The sequence below is a fragment of the Apis laboriosa genome, unplaced genomic scaffold (assembly GCF_014066325.1).
Source record: "Apis laboriosa isolate Shangri-la unplaced genomic scaffold, ASM1406632v1 scaffold45_cov149, whole genome shotgun sequence".
NCBI classification, from domain to species: domain Eukaryota; kingdom Metazoa; phylum Arthropoda; class Insecta; order Hymenoptera; family Apidae; genus Apis; species Apis laboriosa.
In genome coordinates, this window is record NW_025223361.1 from 1,295,779 (window position 1) to 1,317,129 (window position 21,351).

The 21,351-nt window shown below is 33.6% G+C and overlaps 1 protein-coding gene across 19 annotated transcripts in view; it reads right to left on the bottom strand.

The window, feature by feature from the left end:
- LOC122716454 (voltage-dependent calcium channel type A subunit alpha-1) overlaps window positions 1-21,351 on the bottom strand; it is a 155,856-nt gene that overhangs the window by 108,441 nt on the left and 26,064 nt on the right. For all 19 annotated transcript variants that reach the window (XR_006347026.1, XM_043939529.1, XM_043939524.1 and 16 more), the window contains exon 2: window positions 5,750-5,992. Coding sequence is in view for 18 of the 19 variants with exons in the window: in XM_043939529.1 (XP_043795464.1) it covers window positions 5,750-5,991 (242 nt within the window). In the remaining variant the exon portion in view is untranslated. The remainder of the gene's footprint in view (window positions 1-5,749; window positions 5,993-21,351) is intronic.

A 21,351-nucleotide genomic window follows, 5' to 3' on the forward strand; every position in this document is an offset into this window, starting at 1 on the left:
GTAAAGTGATGTTTAAGCTGTATATACAGAATTGAATTTGAATTTCTAAGGCAAATATAAGGGAATTTCGTTGATTCTATAAATTTCTTTCTTGAATTTGACGAAAAGTAATAAGTTCTTTCCACGAAGAAATAATTTTGGATGAGAATTTTGGAATGTTAATAATATGAACTATGAAACGAAGAATTATTTTTACAAAAGTAAATTTTGATTTTTCTCGTTCCATTACTTATTTCATATCTTCCTCTTTTCAATTAATTCGAGCTAACAAGTCTGTCTATGTAAAATGTATAAAAATATATTTAGCAAACGTTTATTACGAAAAAGCTATATTTTCTCTATCGACCTTTAACTTTTCCCTTGTATGCAAGATCGACAAAATTGCCCATATTATAGTTCCCAACTGTTCGTTAGCAACAGGATGCACAATTATCAAATATCGGATAACGAAATCGATCGATGAATGCAATTATTCCTTTTGAAAAATGGATTCTCTTCCAAATCATCATAACAATGGCACAAGAATCATGGTTTTCAAGGAAATCATAAGAACATGATAAAATAAATTCTTTCCTTCTTCAACATTTCCAATCATTCATCAAATATAATTACCCTCAAGTCTCGATTCGTTGTATCATTTTCGTCAAATTTTCAAAAAAAAAAAAAAAAAATATTGTTTGAAATAATAACAATTCACAAACTACTACTAACTAACAAAGAAGCCCTGATAGAAATCGGAGAAATCGCGCGTGTGTAAACGAAACCGAGAGGCTTTTAAAAACGCAAATTGGGGAGAGCGCAATTGACGAAAAAAAAGTTGTGGGGGGGATCCTCTTTGCTCGATGCTTTTCAATCTGGCCGGTGACAAGCGAGCAAGGGGGGAAAGTGGAGCGCGTCCATTCTATGACCCGCATTCATCGCCGAGAGGAAGAAAGGCGAGAGGAAAACGGTGCGTTGCACCGAGAGAGCGAGCGCACGGACGGGGCTTCGTAAGTCAAGTCATCTGAACCCCGTTAGCTTCGTCATCTATTGGTCTTCAAACGTAAGGGTATGGTATGCATCGAGGCAAAGCCAAATGGATTTACGTCTCCTTATACCGAGGATAATAGAGACAATAAGGTTTCCATCTCTCGTTCCATCTCTTTCCCTCGCCGTACATCCGTCTCACTCACTCCCTGTCTCTTTCTCTCTCTCTCTCACGCGCGTTGACACGGTACACGTGATCCACCGTAACACGTCGTCCTTATAACGCTCTCCTTCTTCACCTTTCCAACCTTTACTGCCCATCGCCTCGAATCGTTCCTCCTTTTCTTTTCTTTTCCAGTTAAACCTCTTTGATTAGGTCGCCTAATTCGACACCTCGAACAACGCGTGCGTTCTCTCTCACGTAATATAGCAAAACCAATTATCTCGGCGATGCAACGGCAAACGACGTCTTGGAGGAAACGTGAATTTTTATTTATATTTTTCTTTTTTTGGTATAATCGTGCGCATTCGATGGAAGATATCGATCGTTTTCGTTTTTATTGAAATATTTGGGAATATTTATGGGATGTTTTTTTTCTTTTTTTCTTTGGAAATATTTATTTAATTAACGAAGATATTGTAGAGGTTTATGATATAGTAGATATTGACGTCAACCGATATTGGTGGATTTCTGTCGTGTAAGTGGTGTGACGTAAGTCAAATTTTCATCCCTTTCTTTTGTGCTTCTGGTGGATTGTAAGTAGAAACAATATTTTTTTTATGGAAAAGTAACAATTAGCTTTATAAATAATATTTCTTGTATTTGAATTTCGAATGCTACGAAAAATATGTAACGATTTAATTCGTATTATAATTGAGGATATGTTGAGTAAATTTATACTCGAATACTGTCTAATATTTGTTTGAAAATAAATGTGTAAACTTTTGATTCTTTTTTTTTAAAAATGCACGATTCGATGTTAATAATTTTTTCTTACGATGATTACGTAAAAGTTGTATTAAAACTATCTTTATTTTAAACGAAATCGTTTAATTTTTAATGTATTATTATTCAAGTCTGTGAAAAATTATTAACCTATTTTCATTTCAAAAATAAATTATTAATACAGCAGACATTTTATTCTAAATTTCCTAAAAATAATTATACGAATGAAAAATTAAAATAATACTCGTCTGTTCATGCTTTAATCTTTCATTCCTTTACGAAAAATTTGGAATTAAAAATAAATTTTTCCTTTTTTATTAAAATTCAAAATTATAATTATATAACTTATAGAAAACAAACTTTAACAAAAACCACTTATTATAAAATTATGTTAATAACTTTTTTATTTACTTATCCACCTCTCAATTTTTTATGGAGTATCAAAAGTAATTATTAAAGAGCAAGAGAGATCCGATTTTCTTTATCCAGTATATCAACGAGTCAATGATACAATTTTCTGGTTTTGATTTCTAATTCGAATTTATGAAGATGGAATAACGTTCGTGATAGTATCGTTTTATTTCTCGAAATAAAATCCAGACAAGTAGTCGGACACCCGTTACGCTCTCACCGTCTTATGAGAAAATATCATTCCCAGAAGAGGCTTTGCGAACCTCTGCTACCCTCCACCGCAGCAAACCACGATTCTCTCTCAAGTTTACTGACCCCAAGGCATTACAGTTGTTTTCACAACGACATCGAAAATCAACAACAAATTGCGAGAATCTTTCGACATTTGAAAAGAAATAATTTTTCTTTCTTCTTAAAAATATCGAAAGACTAACATAAAAGGTTATATCCTTCTCCTATTTTCCTTTTTTCTCTCTCTCTCTTTATCAATTATCCAGGGAATAATTTTATAGAATGAGATCTATGAAATCTTTGGCAAATGTTACGAAAATAACAGTTTATAAATGTCTACAGAAGATAAAATATCCAAAATTTGTTTGAATTTTTTATTACTGACTTTTAATATTTTTATGTAAAATCTTGAGATGAGAGAGTATACAATTATGTACATATAATTTGTATCATTTATGTTATACAATTTAAGGAGATATAAAATGTCGATTTTGGAGACAAAAAGAAAATTTTGTACATTATACGAAACTTTTTATTTCTTGTTTCGCTATTATTTTGTATTCTTGTCCATTTTCTCGATGGTCGAAAGATCGAAGATTGCTTGAATAACCCTTCGAGGTCGATGTCATACATTCTACGCCGACCAAATTCTACACCATGCTCGTTACTTTCTCTTTTCTCGTCCATATTTCCTCCTGCGTCCACTTTCTTCGAGCACGTAGAGAGATTCGAGAACGTTTCGTGGATAGAAAAACAGATAAATCCGATAAAAAATCGAACGCGATGAAAAAGGAACAAACAAAAGGAAGGAACCGAGAGAAGCGACGACGAAAGATTATTAAGAAAAGAAAAGGAAGCTGATAAGGATAAAACGATAACAAGTCCGAAATAAAGAATACAAAGCACGGGAAATAAACGGAAAGACGAAAGAAGGAAAGAGAAAAGAGAGAAAAATCGATGAAACGAATGCAATGATAACGCGTTCGAGATAAAAAGTGCAGGGCACAAGTTAAAACGGAGAGAGGAAGATCGGCAAACGAAAAAGAAAGAGAAAAAAAAATCGAGAGAAGAAAGATTACTAGAAGAAAGCGCGGAAAAAGAGGGGCCAATGAAACGTCGAAAATAAAAAGTACAGAGCGAGAGTCTAGAAAATAAGACCAATAAACCAAAAAAAAAAAAAAAAAAAAAAAAAAAAAAAAAAAGAAACAAAACCGAAAGAAAAGAAAGCGCGGATAGAGAGAGAAGGTCGATGAAACGGACACATGATAACGCGTCCGAGATAAGAGATATAGAGCAACACGGGCCAAAAGGAAGACATATTCGGGGAATAGGATGGCCAGTGAACAGTGAAAGAAGGAAAGTGGATACGAAGAAGAGTGGAACGTCGAGAGAAAGGGAGAGGAGAACACGTGGAGGAGGGCAAGAACGAGATGAGGCGAATCGAAAGAGGGAGGGAGAGGGAGAGGGAGAGAGAGAGACGGCCACGCAGAGAGCAGCGCTAGGAGGAGCGAGAGCGAGGGGGATGGAAGAGCAGGGAAAGAGAAAGAGAGGTGGCACGCGCAATGCGGGTATTGATTCACGGCGGCAGCCGGCAACCAGCCTGAAACACACGACCGAGTCGACTCGACTTCGCGACTCTGAGACTCGATTCACTACAGTGACACACCACAGCGACCATAGAAAGGGGGGGGGGGAGAGAGAGAGAGAGAGAGAGAGAGAGAAACTGCTTGACTAGGCTTTGCCACCGATCGCATACAAACCAATGATCGGACGTTGTATAGCGTATATCTGGTTGTGGTTTCACAGGGAATTGGCCCTTTTCTCCGTTTGGGTCCAACTTGGTGGATAAAGGGACCACGTAAATTGGAAATCCTTAAGAGATTGCGAAGCACGTTGGGCTCCTTCCGAGTCCAACTCTTGTATCGAATTCTTGCAACGAGGAACGTGCAGATTCGATCCCGACCTATTTAATCCTCGTAAAACGTATTTAGTCTCGCGTTCCTCGACGATTTCGTTGTTGCAATTTGTCGTAAAGATACGTTTATTTCGAGGGAGTAAGTTATATATTGCAGCCATTTAATACCGTCTCGAGAATTCGAGAAATGCGTCCACGCAGGACACGCGTCTTCAAAGAAATCAAAATATTAACATTGATTCGCTCGTTAACAAGTAGAAATTAAAATAACATTGAATCGAAAGATCTGGATAAGATTAATCGAGAAAATCGATGTTTGTGTCGTTCGTAATGGAAAAGGTCGAGAACCTTGACGACTCAGGATAATATACTTTCACGTAACATCTTTTTTTTGTCGGATAGTGATTTGATGGTAATAAGAAAAATCAAAATAGTGTCCTAATTATTTTGTTTTATACGAACAACTCGAAAAATTATTCATAAATTATATAAACGATAGGCAACGCTTTCGATTTATTGGTATGGAAATAAGTTCGATCGTTTGATTCGTTAAATTTCATCGAAGAAACGAGAATAATAAAAAATCGGGAATATTTAAAAATTACAATTGTAAATTTAGCAAAACGGACAACGACAGTCTACGCTAAAAATAAAAAGTAATGGCCAAATAATCGAAGACTAATCGATAATATAAAAAGCACCAAAGACCGCGTCGAAAGTACAGACACCTCGTCACGTTAGACCTTAATTCAACCGCAGTAGTGCATACTCTAGTATGGTCAGCCGCAAATTGTATCTGTCGCCATCTCGTATTCCATGAAACGCCCTAATTTTTCGAGCCAATAAATCGATTGCGAGATGTTGGTAATAAATCGCGATGAAAGTACATTTGCGAACGTTACAATTTTATTTTATTGACAGTAGTACAATCTAACTATGATCAGACAACTTTAAAGTTCTACTATACCCTCTACCGATCACGATCTATTCTACGATTATTCTGAAAGTAATCGATAGCTTACCATTAATCGGTAACCGTTGTATAAGGGTAACTATTCGACGGTACTCTACATAACCGATGATCAATATTTCAAAGAAACATTCTCTGATAACAACATTAAAAAGGGTACTGTATTATCGACCTCAGCGTTTTCAGTTTTCCCGATAATACCAACAGTCACCCTGTTTTACCCTATTATCTCATTTCATACAAAAAAAAAAAAAAAAAATTCGTAAAAAAATTAATAAAAGTTATCAATGGAAAATGAATGAAAACTCACATGATATCGCCGAGTTTAATACGGGTCTGCACAAGGGCGCAGCTCTTGTGATCACTAGTTGTAACCGCTCTGCGCCTTCTTGCAGCGTATCTCTGCATATCCGGTGGTATTGCAGCAACATCGTTCGAATTTCCAGAGGCCCCTGGTCCGGCATATCCTGTGAGGCCCGCACCTCCACGCACCAGCGGGCTGCTGCCACGCCGACGCGTAGACATGTGCCGGCCTCCCACGCCACCCAACATCCTATAAAAAAAAAAAACCACCATTGTTAGTAAAAAATCAAACGACATTTCCTTTCGGCTATAAAAATTAGTTCTTTATTAAAACACTTTTATAAAAAGAAATATATTATAATACTTTAACATTTCGCAATATTAGCAATAAAAGCAGATGACGTAAATACAAGAAAAGTTGGATGGAGGGGGGAGGGGGGAGGAGAGTAAGCTCGATGCAAAATTAGCACATCTGATGAGGCGTGACAGATCGAACGAATATTAAGAAGATTGTAAAGGGAAAAAAGTAAAAACCGTTTCACCTTAATTGGGTTAGAACGTTGACTAGTCTAATCTCGAGGTATCAAGAACGCGTTCAAGTCACGCGATCCGCCACTCGCATGTTTGTTTAGAGACTTCCACGAGATGTATCATCGATAGATTTTTTTTTTTTCTTTTACAAGTTTTTACACTGCTTCTTCGCGATCGTCGTGTCAAGCGATACGAAAAGTTTTTCGTACACTTCTAACGTCAATTTCAACCGATATCTCAGCTTATCTCCGCCATATGGAAAAGTTTGATAAACCGTAATTGGTTTTTCACACCGACGCGAAAGAAACTCGAGATACGAGTTCTTTTTAATTCGCTTTGAATATAACCATATTTATAGAATCATCGAAACGAACCACCACGAATACTTCGATACTTGTCTCTACAATGAAATTAAATCAATTAAATCAACAGTGAACTCGCGTATAAAACATATACTTTAATTACAACTAATTCCTAAAAAATATTGGATCTCACGTTTCCTTGAATCATCTTCTAATTCCTTCAAAAGATTCACAGAAATTAATTAAATTAATTAGAAATATATTTTAAAGAAAGGATAAATCACGTGACAAAGATTAATCCGTGTTATAATCCGTGATAAATCTCGCAGCAAAAATGAAATAAATTAATAATTACTCGTTGAAACTAACTTATCCCCTTCCCATAATTTAACGCGGCTCCGTGCCAGTCACTATCGAAAGTGATTAAGCTCCGTATATAGTCAGACAGCGGCCCTATCAAGCGGTTAAACTTCTTCATTTCATCCCTTTCCTAAGCGATTCTCAAACTTGGCGAAATATTCCCTCGAAAGAAATAACGCTCGATGGAGTGTGATCAACCTTCCCTTCTCCGTTCAAATGTAATTAATCTTGGAATAAAAATTGTAGAAGGCCTTTAACGTTTTCTCCCCCTTTAACCCGTCGCGTCACGGGGAAAAGAAACCGGGATTTAAAAAAAAAAAATATAATACTTTGAGAACCTTCCTCTTCTTCCACGCCCTTTAAAACTAGGCAAAGCGTCTCTCCGGTTAAAAATAATTCTCACTCTAATTACGAAAGAAGAACGGACAACGAAAAGAATTATTTTCTATGCCGATACCACCACCACCACCGTATTTTCAAACAGCGATTGTACATCAGCCGACCAAGTTAAAATTGGCGAAGGTCGACTGATTATCCCGATGCCACAGCCTCGATAATTGTAATTTATAGAGAGGGATGGAAGTAAGGAAGGAAGGAAAGAAAGAAAGAGGAGAAAAGTAGTAGTAGCATGCCATAAATCCCATCCTCGTCCACTGTCGCCACGCAAACCCTTGTTATCCTTATGTATTTTTCCCTCAACTCACCTCCACAGTACGTTCCATTTATTTCGCCAACTTCGCTTCCCTTCCACGCAATCTCATCATGCCCGTTTGTCCTTATTACGTTTCACGAGTGTTCGAGCAGCCATCCTTTCGGCTTAAGAAGAAATCGAAAACGAAAGAGGGAACGGAAGAAATAATATCCATCTAGATATTTCTTCCTTGCATTTCAATTACCCAATTCATCTTCTTCATTCGTCGCCAATTTTATCCGATCGATACACTTATTTTTCCAATTAAACAATCTTTTCGAACCTCGAAAATTATATATATATGTATATATATATATATCATGGAGTTAGAGATAGTGGTAGGAAACTATTGGAGGATCCACGGTGCATCCGGTAGCTTCGAAATCTCGTTAGCAGTTTCTTCGATTTCCGCTTTAAGTAAATTGTATCAAGGATCATCGTAGTATCATGGCGCGCCTCGAACACGTAATTGAACACACGATCGTTATCGCGGATAGAAATTGGGGATGATACGATTATACCTTTTCTTTCTTTTTTTTTTTTTTTAAAGAGTTTTTTAATTTTTAAGAGGGGAGAAGAATCATTTTTCGAAGGATGAAAAACTATTCGATTAGGACGCAACGGATGCCCGATGGAGGAAAGCAATACGTGATTTTCGATTCGATTCGATTCGATTCGACTGGCAGCAGGTAGATTGGATCGTGGCGCGGAATATTCATCGGCGATGATTTCCGCGCTAACAACGCCGCGCTGTCGTTATTTGCACGAACGAATTAATATCTGGCTCCGTCCATTTTGCCTTTACTGCACGAAATGAATTCCAATCCATTACGCGTGTAACCAACTTACACGTCCATCCATGTCTGAAAGCAATGGCCGCCACTCACGCCGTTGTCTAATCATTTATCATATTTTTACGAAATTTATTTTTTCAATTTTTAATTAGCATCAAATTATCGTATCGAACACGGCTTCGATTTATCAATCCCTGAACAAGTGGCGATCGGATAATCGAAAATCTCCTTCCTTCCATCGCCTTGTAATTCGATACGTGCTTATCTTTTCAATCCATTCCGTGAAATTTCAATAAAGATACTACCCTGCCTCGAAATTTATATCGAGCATTCCTCGTGTTCAGCTTTCATCCGTCTAATCGGATACGCGGTTCTCTATTTCAATTGAAAATCTATTTGCACGTATACACTTCATATATTATAATATATTGTAATACAGATTCGTGTATGTTATAATTATATGTTATGTTAAATCGTTATATTTTTCGAAAATCAGGAAATTATAGGAAAAAATATCCTCTGTCACTTTTGACCTATATATCTGAATTTTAGATACCAAGTAAAGATTATATATATATATATATATAGTCAGAGATATGGATCAAAAGTGAGCCAGCTTGACTAAACAGAGGGTTAAAAATAGATCTTCGATTTGGATCGATAAGATTGTCGCTAAAATATCATCGTAAAAAAAATGTTATTGTTCTCTGGAACTTTTCTTTTTCATAACCATTTATCAAACGTTCTGTATAAAAAAAAAAAAAAAAAAAATATCGCTCTTCATTTTATGATCCTACCGTTCGATTATTCACACCCTATCTTTCTGCCATAAAATAATATATTCGTTATGTTATGGATTTCCAATGCAAAACGTGCAATTTTTTTAAAAGCTTTTCGTTACAAATTTTATCACATTGGACAAGAAACTTTAATTTTAACCTTTTATTTTAATTCTTGTATTTTCAAAAATGAAATTAAATCACGTGTGCGTGATTGATCAAGTGCCTATCGTTGGTTAAATCTAAAAGAGAATTCATTAAACGTCAACAATTATTCACAGAAATTTGGAATTTTTAGAAAGAAACACCCAGTACATTTATAGATACTCCTCGCATCCCTGCCCACCCACACTTCATTCCAGCCGGTCGAAATTTTAGGGTAGCAACAGGTTGCTAGGCACCCCTGGGAACTCTTATCCTACCTCTCTGTTACCCGGCAACCCCTGTTTCCCCTTCCCTTTCACCCACCACCTCTCTGTACATCAACCACCCCTCCCTCCGTTGACGTGTACTGAATATCTGAGAGAATCTCTCTCGATCTGTATTCGAATCTGTTTTCGTCTAGCCTCTCCCTTCTCCAACCTATTCACGATTTTTGCAAATTTATTTCCACTCCAAATTTATTTTGAGAGAGAGAGAGAGAGAGAAAGAGAGAGAGAATTAATGAGAATTTAGATAAGCAACGATGCGAATTTTCATATATTCCATAGTCGTGGAAAATAGTTTGAATTATTTCGAAACTACTTTCATTTGAAATACGAAAAGTTCAATTTAACTTTTAACCTTTGGAGAATAGATGATAGTTTATCATACTCGTTTTCATAATCGGTTCTTTTTTTTTTTTTTTTGACAAATTTTTTGATATTAATAAAATAAATTGTGTAATTATTATTCCCGTTGGCATTGGAGGAAAATATATATTTCGTTAACCGATGATTTTTAACAGGAAGGAAAAATTGTTTATGTATTATGTAATATTTAGATTGTTGAAATCTAATGAATTCTGTTTCCAAATACCGTAAATTGATTTTCGAAAATACCGAACATTAATAACATCGCATATAGACCGAAGTTGGTAATTATAATTGACGATTAAATTTTAGGCAAAATATCGAATTTTGAAATAAATTGTTTTAATAGGGAAGAAAATGCATCAAACACGTAAAAAGAAATAATCTATTTAAGGAAATGCTATGCAATTCCTATGCTAGTAGAATTTTATGTCATGATTTTAGAAAAAGATAGAATATATAATATATATCAAAATATTACAAAAGATCCACTAATATTCCCTAAATATAATTTTGAACAAAAAAAAATTCAAAACCGAATTATATCATGAAAATTAACTAAATTAAGAAACTACATCAAAACACACACTCTTCAAGAATTTTCACACAAAGACATCGATGGCGAGATTTTTCCTCTAAAAAAAAAAAATAATAATAATCGTACAATTTTGTCTTATTCGAAAAGCATCTCTACAAACTTCACCCCTTTTCCAAGCTACCGCACACGTTTCTCCCCCTCGATATATTCCATTCATGTTTATCCTCTCCCCCTCGATCAGTCGTTTCTTTCCTCTTCCTTCCGGCAACTTTCTCCACCCTCCCTCCCCATAGCGTGCTCCTTTTTTCTTCTTCCTCCTCCCCCTCTCCCCCGTTTCTTGATCCGCTCATTCGTCTCATGTACACTGGCCGTGGGAAATCTAATAAAGGAGTCGGAGGGATTCGAGCGATTCGCCGTGAAATTAGTTCCAACGTGGAAAACTACGCTCGTTCCTTTCCTCCCTCCGTTGCCGAGGCAGCTGTGGGGTGGTCGAAAATCCCCCTTCGAGGGGTTTGGCGATAACGCGGTGAAGGGGGCGCGGGAGAAAAGGAAAACAAATATAACTGGAACTCTTGGAAACGGAAAATTCCACGATATTTCTCTCGTGATCACGTGATCCAAATATTGTCCATACGATCTTCGAGAGGGAGAGAGAGAGAGAGAGAGAGAGAGAGAGAGAGAGTTGGCCTCGATCCTCTCGGTTCACCCGCTACAATATCGCGATAGATTGAACTATTCTCTTTATCCGCAACGATCGTTTGGTCATGACAGTTGCGAAAGTGGCGCGGTGAAAAAAATTCGCGGAGAATGTGGAAAAATTACCATGGAGGGGAGGAAAAAGGGTGCATCTATGATTCAAACGTTTGACGTAAATTTGACGAGTCGGACGAGTATTCATTTCTTGTATATATATATATATATATATAGTGGAGGGAAAATTTTAGAATTTAATTCAGATCGATCGAGTTTGGGAAATATTTCGTGTGCTTGTATATTTTTTGGTGTTTAATTAGACTATCGAGTAATATTCGATATCATTATCTGAATTAATATTATTATTATTTGAATATATTTCTTTCTCTTTTTTTGCAAGATATAATATATTTTGAAAATATTCTAAATATATTCTAAGTATATTCTATATAATATATATTCTAAATTCATCTTAATATCATGCCATATATATATATATATATATATTCTTAATTTTGACTATTTAACTGTAGGGTTTTTAAAAATAAATCTTGAAGCTTGAAAAAATATCTTTATATTTGGTAAAATTTCATATGATTCCTAATCAATTTATATGAAATTATGAAGCTAAACAATGTTTTTTATCATACAAAAATATACCATCCATTAGATATCACTTTCACTAGATGCAATTTGATACGTAACAAGGCATGCACTTATAATGACAGAGTTTGGCTTCTGGTCTATGATCAAAAATGGAACTCTGGTGAAAGATTAAGTGGAAAGTTTCGATCAAGAAGTGGTTGTATATACTTTCCACTGCAAATAACAGTATTACTGATTGTGTGATTACTTTTTTTTTTTTTTTTTTTTTTTAGAAGGTAATATGTTTGAAGAAGAAATATAAGCTTGGAAATAAGACGACAAAATGTGTTTCTTGATACAGAATTGCCCACGAGACAACTGTATTACATTTGGCAAGACGAGATAATGTATATTTTTTGCACGACAATTTTCCATAACGAAGAACACTCCAACGAAACGAAGAGTAAATCCTTGTACAAGAGTAGTTACTTATCTTCTTTGTCTTTTTTTTTCCCCTTCCTTTAAAGCGAAAAATCCCATTATCTTTGTGACAATCTAATATATATGAGTGTACAGGATCAAGTATAATACATTGCAAACCCAAATTCAAATATTGACTGACCGAATTTCAATCCATTATAAATATTTTAAAAAGTAATTCTTACAAGAAGAATCAAATATTGATCGAATGTGTAGATTAAAAACAATAGAAATTCTTAATAATGTAAACTAAATTTACCACTTTGACTAATTTAATTTAATTTGTTAGATGATTACAATTATAAAAAAATTTTTTAAAAAATTAAAATTATAAAAATTCGATAAAATGCATCTTAATTATTATTTCAATATATATTCAATTCCCCAATACTCGTAAGATTATTCATTCTAATATCAAAGTACTTACAAGCAAATTTCCATAACTTGTATGTATTCACTTTGACGTATAAAACTATAAAGCTCAAATACTTTGCACAATGAATACACTATTATACCTGATGAATAACAGTATTCAAGCTTCATATAAAACCTGAATCTCGTACGTTAAATTTAATTTAGATTTATAATTACATATTAAACTCCATCCCATAAAATGCAAAACTTCTAAACTATAAAATATGTTTCAAAAATGATGATAATAAATTTGCACTCGTTTATTAAAAAATCAAGTATCCACTTGTCTTTTTTAATAAGCAACCCCCAATTTTCGTAACCGACTTTCTTTCCCCCTCAATACATCAACATACTTCCACACACACACACATACACACACACATATTTTTCCCCCCTCCTGTACGTTCGTCTTTTCTCCCTTACATCTCTCCCTCGCTAATAGGATTTAATTTTCCTTCTCTCCTGATCGACGATCTCATTGACTATTAATGGGCGAGGGGGGGGAAATCTCCTGGCCTGGATCCCGTTCGTTCGTTTACCATTCTCCTGCATCCGACACCTGCGGAATAAACCTATATAGACCGATAGAACACAAAGCGTGACGCACACCATCGCCAACTACTACCACCACAGAGCGGTGGAAAGCTTCTGGTGATGGTCTATCGCGCGCGACGGACACCTTCTTCACCAGGCGTAATTGAACTCGGTTACCTTTCATTTCTGGATCTTTAGAGGTAATCACCGAGACCAGAATTAGACCACCGGATCTCTTCTTCTCCTTCTTCTTTTTTCGTTCGAGGAGAAGACCAAGCGACGAGAGAAACAAGGGAGTGGGTTATGAAAAAATTAATTAACGCACAGCACGAGTAGTCCGCCAGGAAAAGTTTAAATTGGAGGAGGAGGAGAGAGAGAGAGAGAGAGAGAGTGATAATGATGGTAATGAAAATGGTATTTATATTTAAACAATGTAATGGAATGTTGTTTCTTTGTCCCATTCCATTTCCAATTGGTATTGGTTCATCCACTAATGAATATTTTTTTCAATAAATATAAAGAACAATCGAGAGTAACAGCATCGAAACGAAAAACGATTGTGCACGAGTAAAAATACGGGGAAACACTTTTTCATTGAATATTTCTTTGGGAAAAGAGCCGTGACGCAACGCGTCATTCTTCGTAAAATAACGAGTCCCTCAACGATTTCTACGTTGTTTCACGTTGAATATGTCAATGTGACAGTTAAATGTGCATATTCTGCACGCGATTAATAAATATCGTTTATTTTTCATTATAAATATGTAGGTATTTATACTTTCCATTTCACTTTTTGTGTTTATATTTAAATCTATTGAAATAAGAAAGGCGGTTTTTTTTTAAACGTATTTTTATTGGCTATTTGATGATATAATTAAATGTAACGTGTAAGTTTGACGAGATACGACACGAAAGAACGAAGAGGAATTGAGGGAGAAGTGAAGTTCAGAAAATTCTGAATCTCTAGGTGAAAGCTACCTCTTGCAATAATATTATTGCATTAGATAACAAGTGATACTTTGAAGATACTCGAGCGAGGATAAGTGATAAGCCACGTTTTAGCATGAATTGATAAACAATCTAATCTAACGATACGCAAAGATAATGCGAAGAACGTTTAATAGGAACGAAATATGAATTTACAATCCATTTTTGTGCTATTCGTAATTTTTAACATTTGAATAATAATCAAATTTTATTAAAATTTAAATATAATATAAATATATTATATATATATTATATATATATATTTATTATATTTTATTATATATATTATATATATAAATATAATATATTATTAAAATTTAATTTAAATATTATTAAAATTTTTTCTTTAAGAGAATCTTTTCTGAGGCGCAAGCAACTTGAAAATTATTATTTTCATTTTCTTTTTCGAATTAATAAGAATTGAGAAAAATACCAAAATATAGAAAAAGAAAATTTAGATTTAAAAATTTGTCTCATTCATAAAAATTCATTTCAAAATTTTTACTCTAATCTCAATTTCGAACGATAAAGTTCCTTCCATGCGAGAAATACGTGCATCAGATTCCGTATGAGACAAAGAAACCGACAAGAAGGTGGTACGTACACGCGAAATTAGATTCCATAGAAATAGAAACAAAGAAATTAAATAAAAATTTTTCCACAACGTGGACAACGTGGAACACGTTTGAACGAACAAGCGTAGTTAAAAATATACTCTTAAACGTAATCCTCAATTCCCAGTGAGGTGGGCCGAAAAATTTTCTTGATAAAATGGAGAGTGGATGAGGACAGCTTAATTCCTTAGGTAAAAAAGAAATCCCCTCTTATACGTGCTAGAGACACATGACAGGTATAAACAGAAGTTGATTCTCTTTGGTTGCTTGGATGAGATGCAATAATAAGAAAAAATTTCCCTTTGACCTCGTAATATTCATCCACCTGAAATTCCAATATTAAAATGAAGATTATAAAGTGAATTAATCAATGGTTATTCGAATCGATGCATATTCTTCCATTTTGTAATTTATTTATTTTCCATTTTTTACTCCACGTTTCGTATCTCCAGCGCAATTTTCTTAGTAGCGTGATTTCGATTAGGTGCATGAACGCGATCACTGCTGAGCTAAAAATCGAAGAGGATTTCCGGTGATGGATATTGATTTTCGATAAATAAAAAAAAAAAAAAAAAATATATATAATGCCAAAACGGTGAAAGATGCAACGAAATGCAAAATGGCTATGCATACTGACGACAACACTTGTACCAACAAGCGCGTACGTGGAAAAGGGAAAAAACGTATTAAAAACTCTTTCATTTCTTGGAAAAATTCATGACATGACTGTATATATCGCCATAGAATAGGAAATCCCATGCGACGCCGTATGTTGCGTTCATTGAATGCGTTAAATTATAATGCACAAGATGTCTAAATACAAGACGAAATACCTTCGTTGTGAGAAGAAGATTTGTCTAATCATTTTCCACTAATCAATGAGACTTATTTTCTAAAAAAAAAAGAAATATATTAATCTGTTTATATCCATTAGTTTGTATTGAAAGGATTAAAGGATTAATTCTCAATTTTAAAAATAAAAATTAAAATTCTTCTTTTTTCAAACGATGTACAATTTTTCAGAGATAAAATTATTCCTCTGCAAAAGTGTTTACGAGGATTCTTGAAAACGAACAATAATAAAATTCATTTCATCTAAATATCGTGTCTCGCTCGAAATTTTCCCCAGTCGGGTGATGCTGTCTCTTTTACTGCATTTTGCACGATCATTTTTGTAGTTTTCCATGAAAATTGGAAGCGACAATTTCAGTTTTCCATGAAAAGAGACATAAAACTTTTGTGTTGAAACATACATACCAAAACTCGAACTCATTAGTATGCGCGACCGACATTCCATGGAATGGCCACGAATAAATAGAATCGTACTTCTCACATATGATATATATATTTTTTTTTTTATATTTCTTCCGCGTAATAAAATTGTGTGTGTACAATTGCGGACACGCAGTCAAATGTATGACGTTTTAAGAGTAATTTTTTTTTCCCCGAGAACATTATTCAAACAACCTGATGGTTATTTTTAATTTATAGAATATATGTTAGGTTTTTTTAAATTAATAAGATATTATAATAAATTAAAATTTGTTGCTGAACATATGTATAACATAATAAGTGAATGCTTTATATTATAAATTTTAATCAAACATGTAATAATAGTAAGATCTGATGTTTGATATTATGAAAAATTAATTATTTTTAATAGTAAAAGAAATAATAAATAATTTGTTTACTTTCCACGTGTTGTTTCGAAAAAAACAAATTAGTTTTGAAATAACTCGAAAAGAAGTAATTTTAATATAAATTGAAAATTTCTCGTAATGATCTACTACAAATTAATGAGCTTAATAACAAACGTAAATGATACTCCACAGCATTATTTTCGTATTGAAGGAATTCAAAAGCCGCCTGATTATCGCTGCGCGGCAGATATAAAGAGCGAAAAACCATCGAAAAAAACTGACTTGAGAATAAAATTCTTTCCTCGAGAGGTTAATTTATCACAAAGTCGTAGAATTTCATAGATGCGTTGCATCATTTTCGTTCGATCGATCGAACGAAATATTTATTATTCGAGGCATAAAACGCGAAAGATTGATGATCTTTGACCCCTTACGCATTAAGGACGACATGAATGTAGCACGCATAAAACGCCACTTTGGCGTGTTTCCATGCGATTTGCAAGCGAACAACGCGGTGAAACGGCATCTAGGTTGGCCATACTGCGGAAAGAAGATACGTCTTTGTTCCGGATTCTTCTTACAAAAGTTGCAATTCAAGTGGTTCGCGTCACTGAATCGCGTTGCTCCATTTAGGTACGGTGAGAAAGAGCTTTGCCAAGACGGCAAATGTTTTAATAAATTCTTGTTCATCGCGATGTGGCGGAGTCTTTACTTTACTCGTATTAAATTTTAACATACATTGAAAAAGATTTCGTTAAATTTGCAGCATTTGGATGCAACGTATGAATATGATTTAATTAAAAATTTGTTTAAAATTTTTAGAATTTCGCCGCAAATTTGATGTCCTTCTTTTTAAATTGTTAAATGTCGCTATTTTAAATATTGTTCGTAATTTTCTGAAGCGATTAATATTTACGTGATTTTTTTTTTTTTCTCTCCATACGTTTCCCCATAATATCCATATTTCAATTCATATTTGACGATCTCCAATTTGTTGATTCGTATAAAACTGTTGAATTCGTATTGTCCTGAATTTTCTTGAAATTTTTTTACTGAACAGATCTGTTTATGAACTGCGCGCGTAAATTTTTCTATTTTAAACTGTAATTAAAAGCACAGGCAGAATTTTATTTTAAAAAGGAGAGGTGGTAAAAATATTAAATTAATGCAAATTTTAATTTTATATTAATTACTTTTTAATTACTTTTTTGTAGATTATTGGATTAATAATTTAAATAAAATCGAAAGAAAATAAATCGCCCTGGATTTTTTTAACGAGTTTTTATTTTTTTTTTTTCATCGATATATGAAAAATTACGAATTAATGCGAACTTGTTTAAAAAATATCCCCGGATATTATTTTATTTCCCTCGATATTTTAATACACATGCATATTTGAAAAATTTTTCGATCGAAAGAGAAAAATAGATGTCCCCGTTCACTTCATTCATAATGACGTTAATTATTTTTCCCACTTATTAAATATCTTTTCACAATAATTCGTGATTTTACAAAATAAATTAAATTATATATTCTTCAAATTCCCACTATACTCTCACGTATAATAATAAATCATTAAAAAAGAAAAAAAAAAAATCGACAAAATCCTGTTCAACTTCGTTATATAGGAAAAGATATTTCTCATCCTTTCGGATCCGGCGGAAATTGGATACATATCGATCGTGGATATTCATTAGAACGCTGATTTTTCGTTCCTTCGAGGATCGTCGAACCCACGGGGCTAAAAAAATCCACGCGTCCACACGCACGCGGTCGCTGAAACTCGCGTTGGCGTGGCTATAAAACACGAGTCGATCGATGGACAATCGAGCTCTAATACGAGTACGAAGCACATTCGTACAACAATCGAGAATTCTATCATCAACACCGATCCTTGCAAATAGTAGTGGAGGAATACATCTATGGAAGTCGGCAAGAGATTGGCAGCCCGTATTGTCAGATCGTATATGCAGACTTCAATCGGAAAAGCTATTTCCCGATCGGATTCCACGGAGGGAGCCGAATCGAACCGAGTCGGGCCGAACGATCGAATCGTACGGTCCAGTCGGTATGAGCGGACGCTATTAAATCGACTGACACGGTCGAGTTTTCAAAGCCGAAGCGCGATATGAGAGGAAATGTGTGTGTATATATATATATATGTATAGTATATATGAGATCATCCAAGAAACACGAGGAAAATCAACTTTTCGAGGCGAGCAAACGGGGTAGACGGTCCGCATACCGATCGATTTTCACATCAACGTTACTTTTACTAAGAGCCTAGCTGTAAATAGAAGCGCTTTGTATCTTCCTTTACTTTCCGTTTTCACCTTTCTCGTTTTCCATCGAGAATTGAAAAGTGCTCTAACGAACACGGTTAACGATCGACTTAATGTGTACAGTCGTTTCGAAAAACTGATTGAGAATGTTTTTGTTGAGAGGAATGATCGTGTTTGATTAACTATTACGTATCTGAAGAATGTTATTTTTATTTAAAATTACGTTGATGAAATGATGTCTATGTTTTGAAAATTAATCGAGAGTGTTTAATTAACGTTGCTGCGTATCTGAGAATATTCACTCGAAATTTCGTTTTCAATGTTCCAACAATTGAATCGAAAGAGAGCTTTTAGTTAAATTGTTTTTCATCGAAATTTTTCATCCGAAATTGAAAGTATTCTAAAGAAGGAATGATTAATTAATGCTCAATTGTTTCAAAGAACAAGCAAGGACTAGAACTATTCTGGAGAAAAAACTATCGTGTGTCTGACATTTTCTAAAATTTATATTATTGAGATAATAATTTTCTAATAATTTTTTTATAATTAATCTTCCAGATTTAATGTACAAACTCTTTTAAGTTTTGGATTTTTCTGAAAATTATAATAAAATTTTCATTTTAAAACGTAATAAAATATTTTCACATTATTCATAAAAAGAAAAACAGACTTATTATTCCACCTAATATTATATTTCATTCGTTCATTAGGGATAACTAACTCATGCTTCCATTATAAAGTCATTAGTATACACATTTGTGATTACTCTTTGACTTTATTCAATGGTTTCTCCACGAAACTAAATTTATATACGTTGTTTAATTGGTATACACCAAAGGTTTTACGACAACCGCTTTATGATGATCTTAAAAACGAGAAATTCTAAATGAAAGCTTTCAAAATAATCAGCTTATGTTTAAAAATTCATCATTTTTCCAATATTCGTCTCAACATTTATTAAATTACAACATATTGTCGTTTTAAAAGATTAATTTCAACAGAAAAGCAATAACATCTAATTTATAATCAATTAATTATTTATATTTTTCATGACTAGTACAAATAATTATTTCCTTTCAACAAATTTCTCGTCTTTTGGATTAAAAAATTTGTTTGTTAGAAACAATAAACATATTTCTCAAAATCATGCAAATAACATAAAAAGAAATTGTCAATACCTAAAATACCTAATAACCTAACAAATAATTTATTTCACAATTATATTTTCATTTTACTCTATTCTATTTCTATTAATAACAATCTATATAAATCCCTTAAATAAGCGAAAAAATTCATTTATATAAAAAAAAGAAAAAAGTTTCGAAAAAGAAAGAATCAATTTCACGGCGACACAACACGAGGATACAAATGTCGAACGTTTTAACACGATTCTCCGTCGATTATCCCGTAACGAAACGTGTAGGAAATGACATGGAAACGAAACCCTTGGCGCGAAAGCGAAACGTCTCGACCTCGGTTATCGTTAGAAAGCGTGTGGATGTAAGCCAACCCATAATGCCTCTTACCATCCATGTATGCCGTTTCCAATCGCCTTTGCTCGTGTCAATAATATCTCGGAAACGAAGGTTTTCCCAGCGTAAATGGAATTGTTCGCCGTGTTCCTGCCACTTTTTCATTTGCGGGATAACATTTCGTTTCATTGCGGGAGCATCAATGTGATCGAGCATGAAATGCGAGCGTTACATGCCTTTAATGCCCGGTGTTTTTCAACGCGGTCTTGTCTTTCTCTCTCTCTCTCTTTTTTTTTTTTTTTTTTTTGAGATATTACTTTGTAACAAACCTCTCCTTTCTTCTTATGATTGTAAAAAAAAATGCTTTTAAATGTGATATTTTATTTTTAGCAATGGATTAATATATAATATATAAATAATTGTCCAATTGATATTGGATCTTAAATAATGGATGTTTAGCAAAAGTTCAATTATGATGATATAGTTTTATGTATGATTAGAAAGGGAAAGAAAATTTAATAGGGAAATGCGTTAACAGAAATTGTAGGAAAATATATCATTGATCGTTAATTGGATTATTGAAGAGTCGTTCATCAACGCCTTCTTAATCATTAAGAAAAATTATGTACAATTATTCATCTGCTTATTATATTATATATTGATTTATAAAAGTAAATTAAATTCTGTTTAAAATTGTTGAAGAGATTGATAAAGTTGGAAGAGAAATTTTTAATTTCCCTTAAGATATAAGATATTTTTAACGATCAAAGGAAGTTAGAATTAAGAAAAATAGATTGATGAAAGATTATATTCCATCGTGACTGGAATTGGCTCTTTAAAAGAACGAAACGAAAGAAGTAAAATTCTTTTTTGCTATTTTTGCTATTTATAATTTCTGATAACGAGCATTACCTTCTTAAACCGTAATGACTTAAATTTAACCAACAAATTTTTCATTATAATATAATATTTAAAAATTATCCTTGAATTATATTATCCTGCAAAAATTCTTCATTTAATAATAACAACATTTTATCTATTTTTAAAATACCAAGCCTAAAGAAAAAAAAATATTACAATAAATAAGTACGATGAAAACAAGATATCTCAAAAATTAATTTG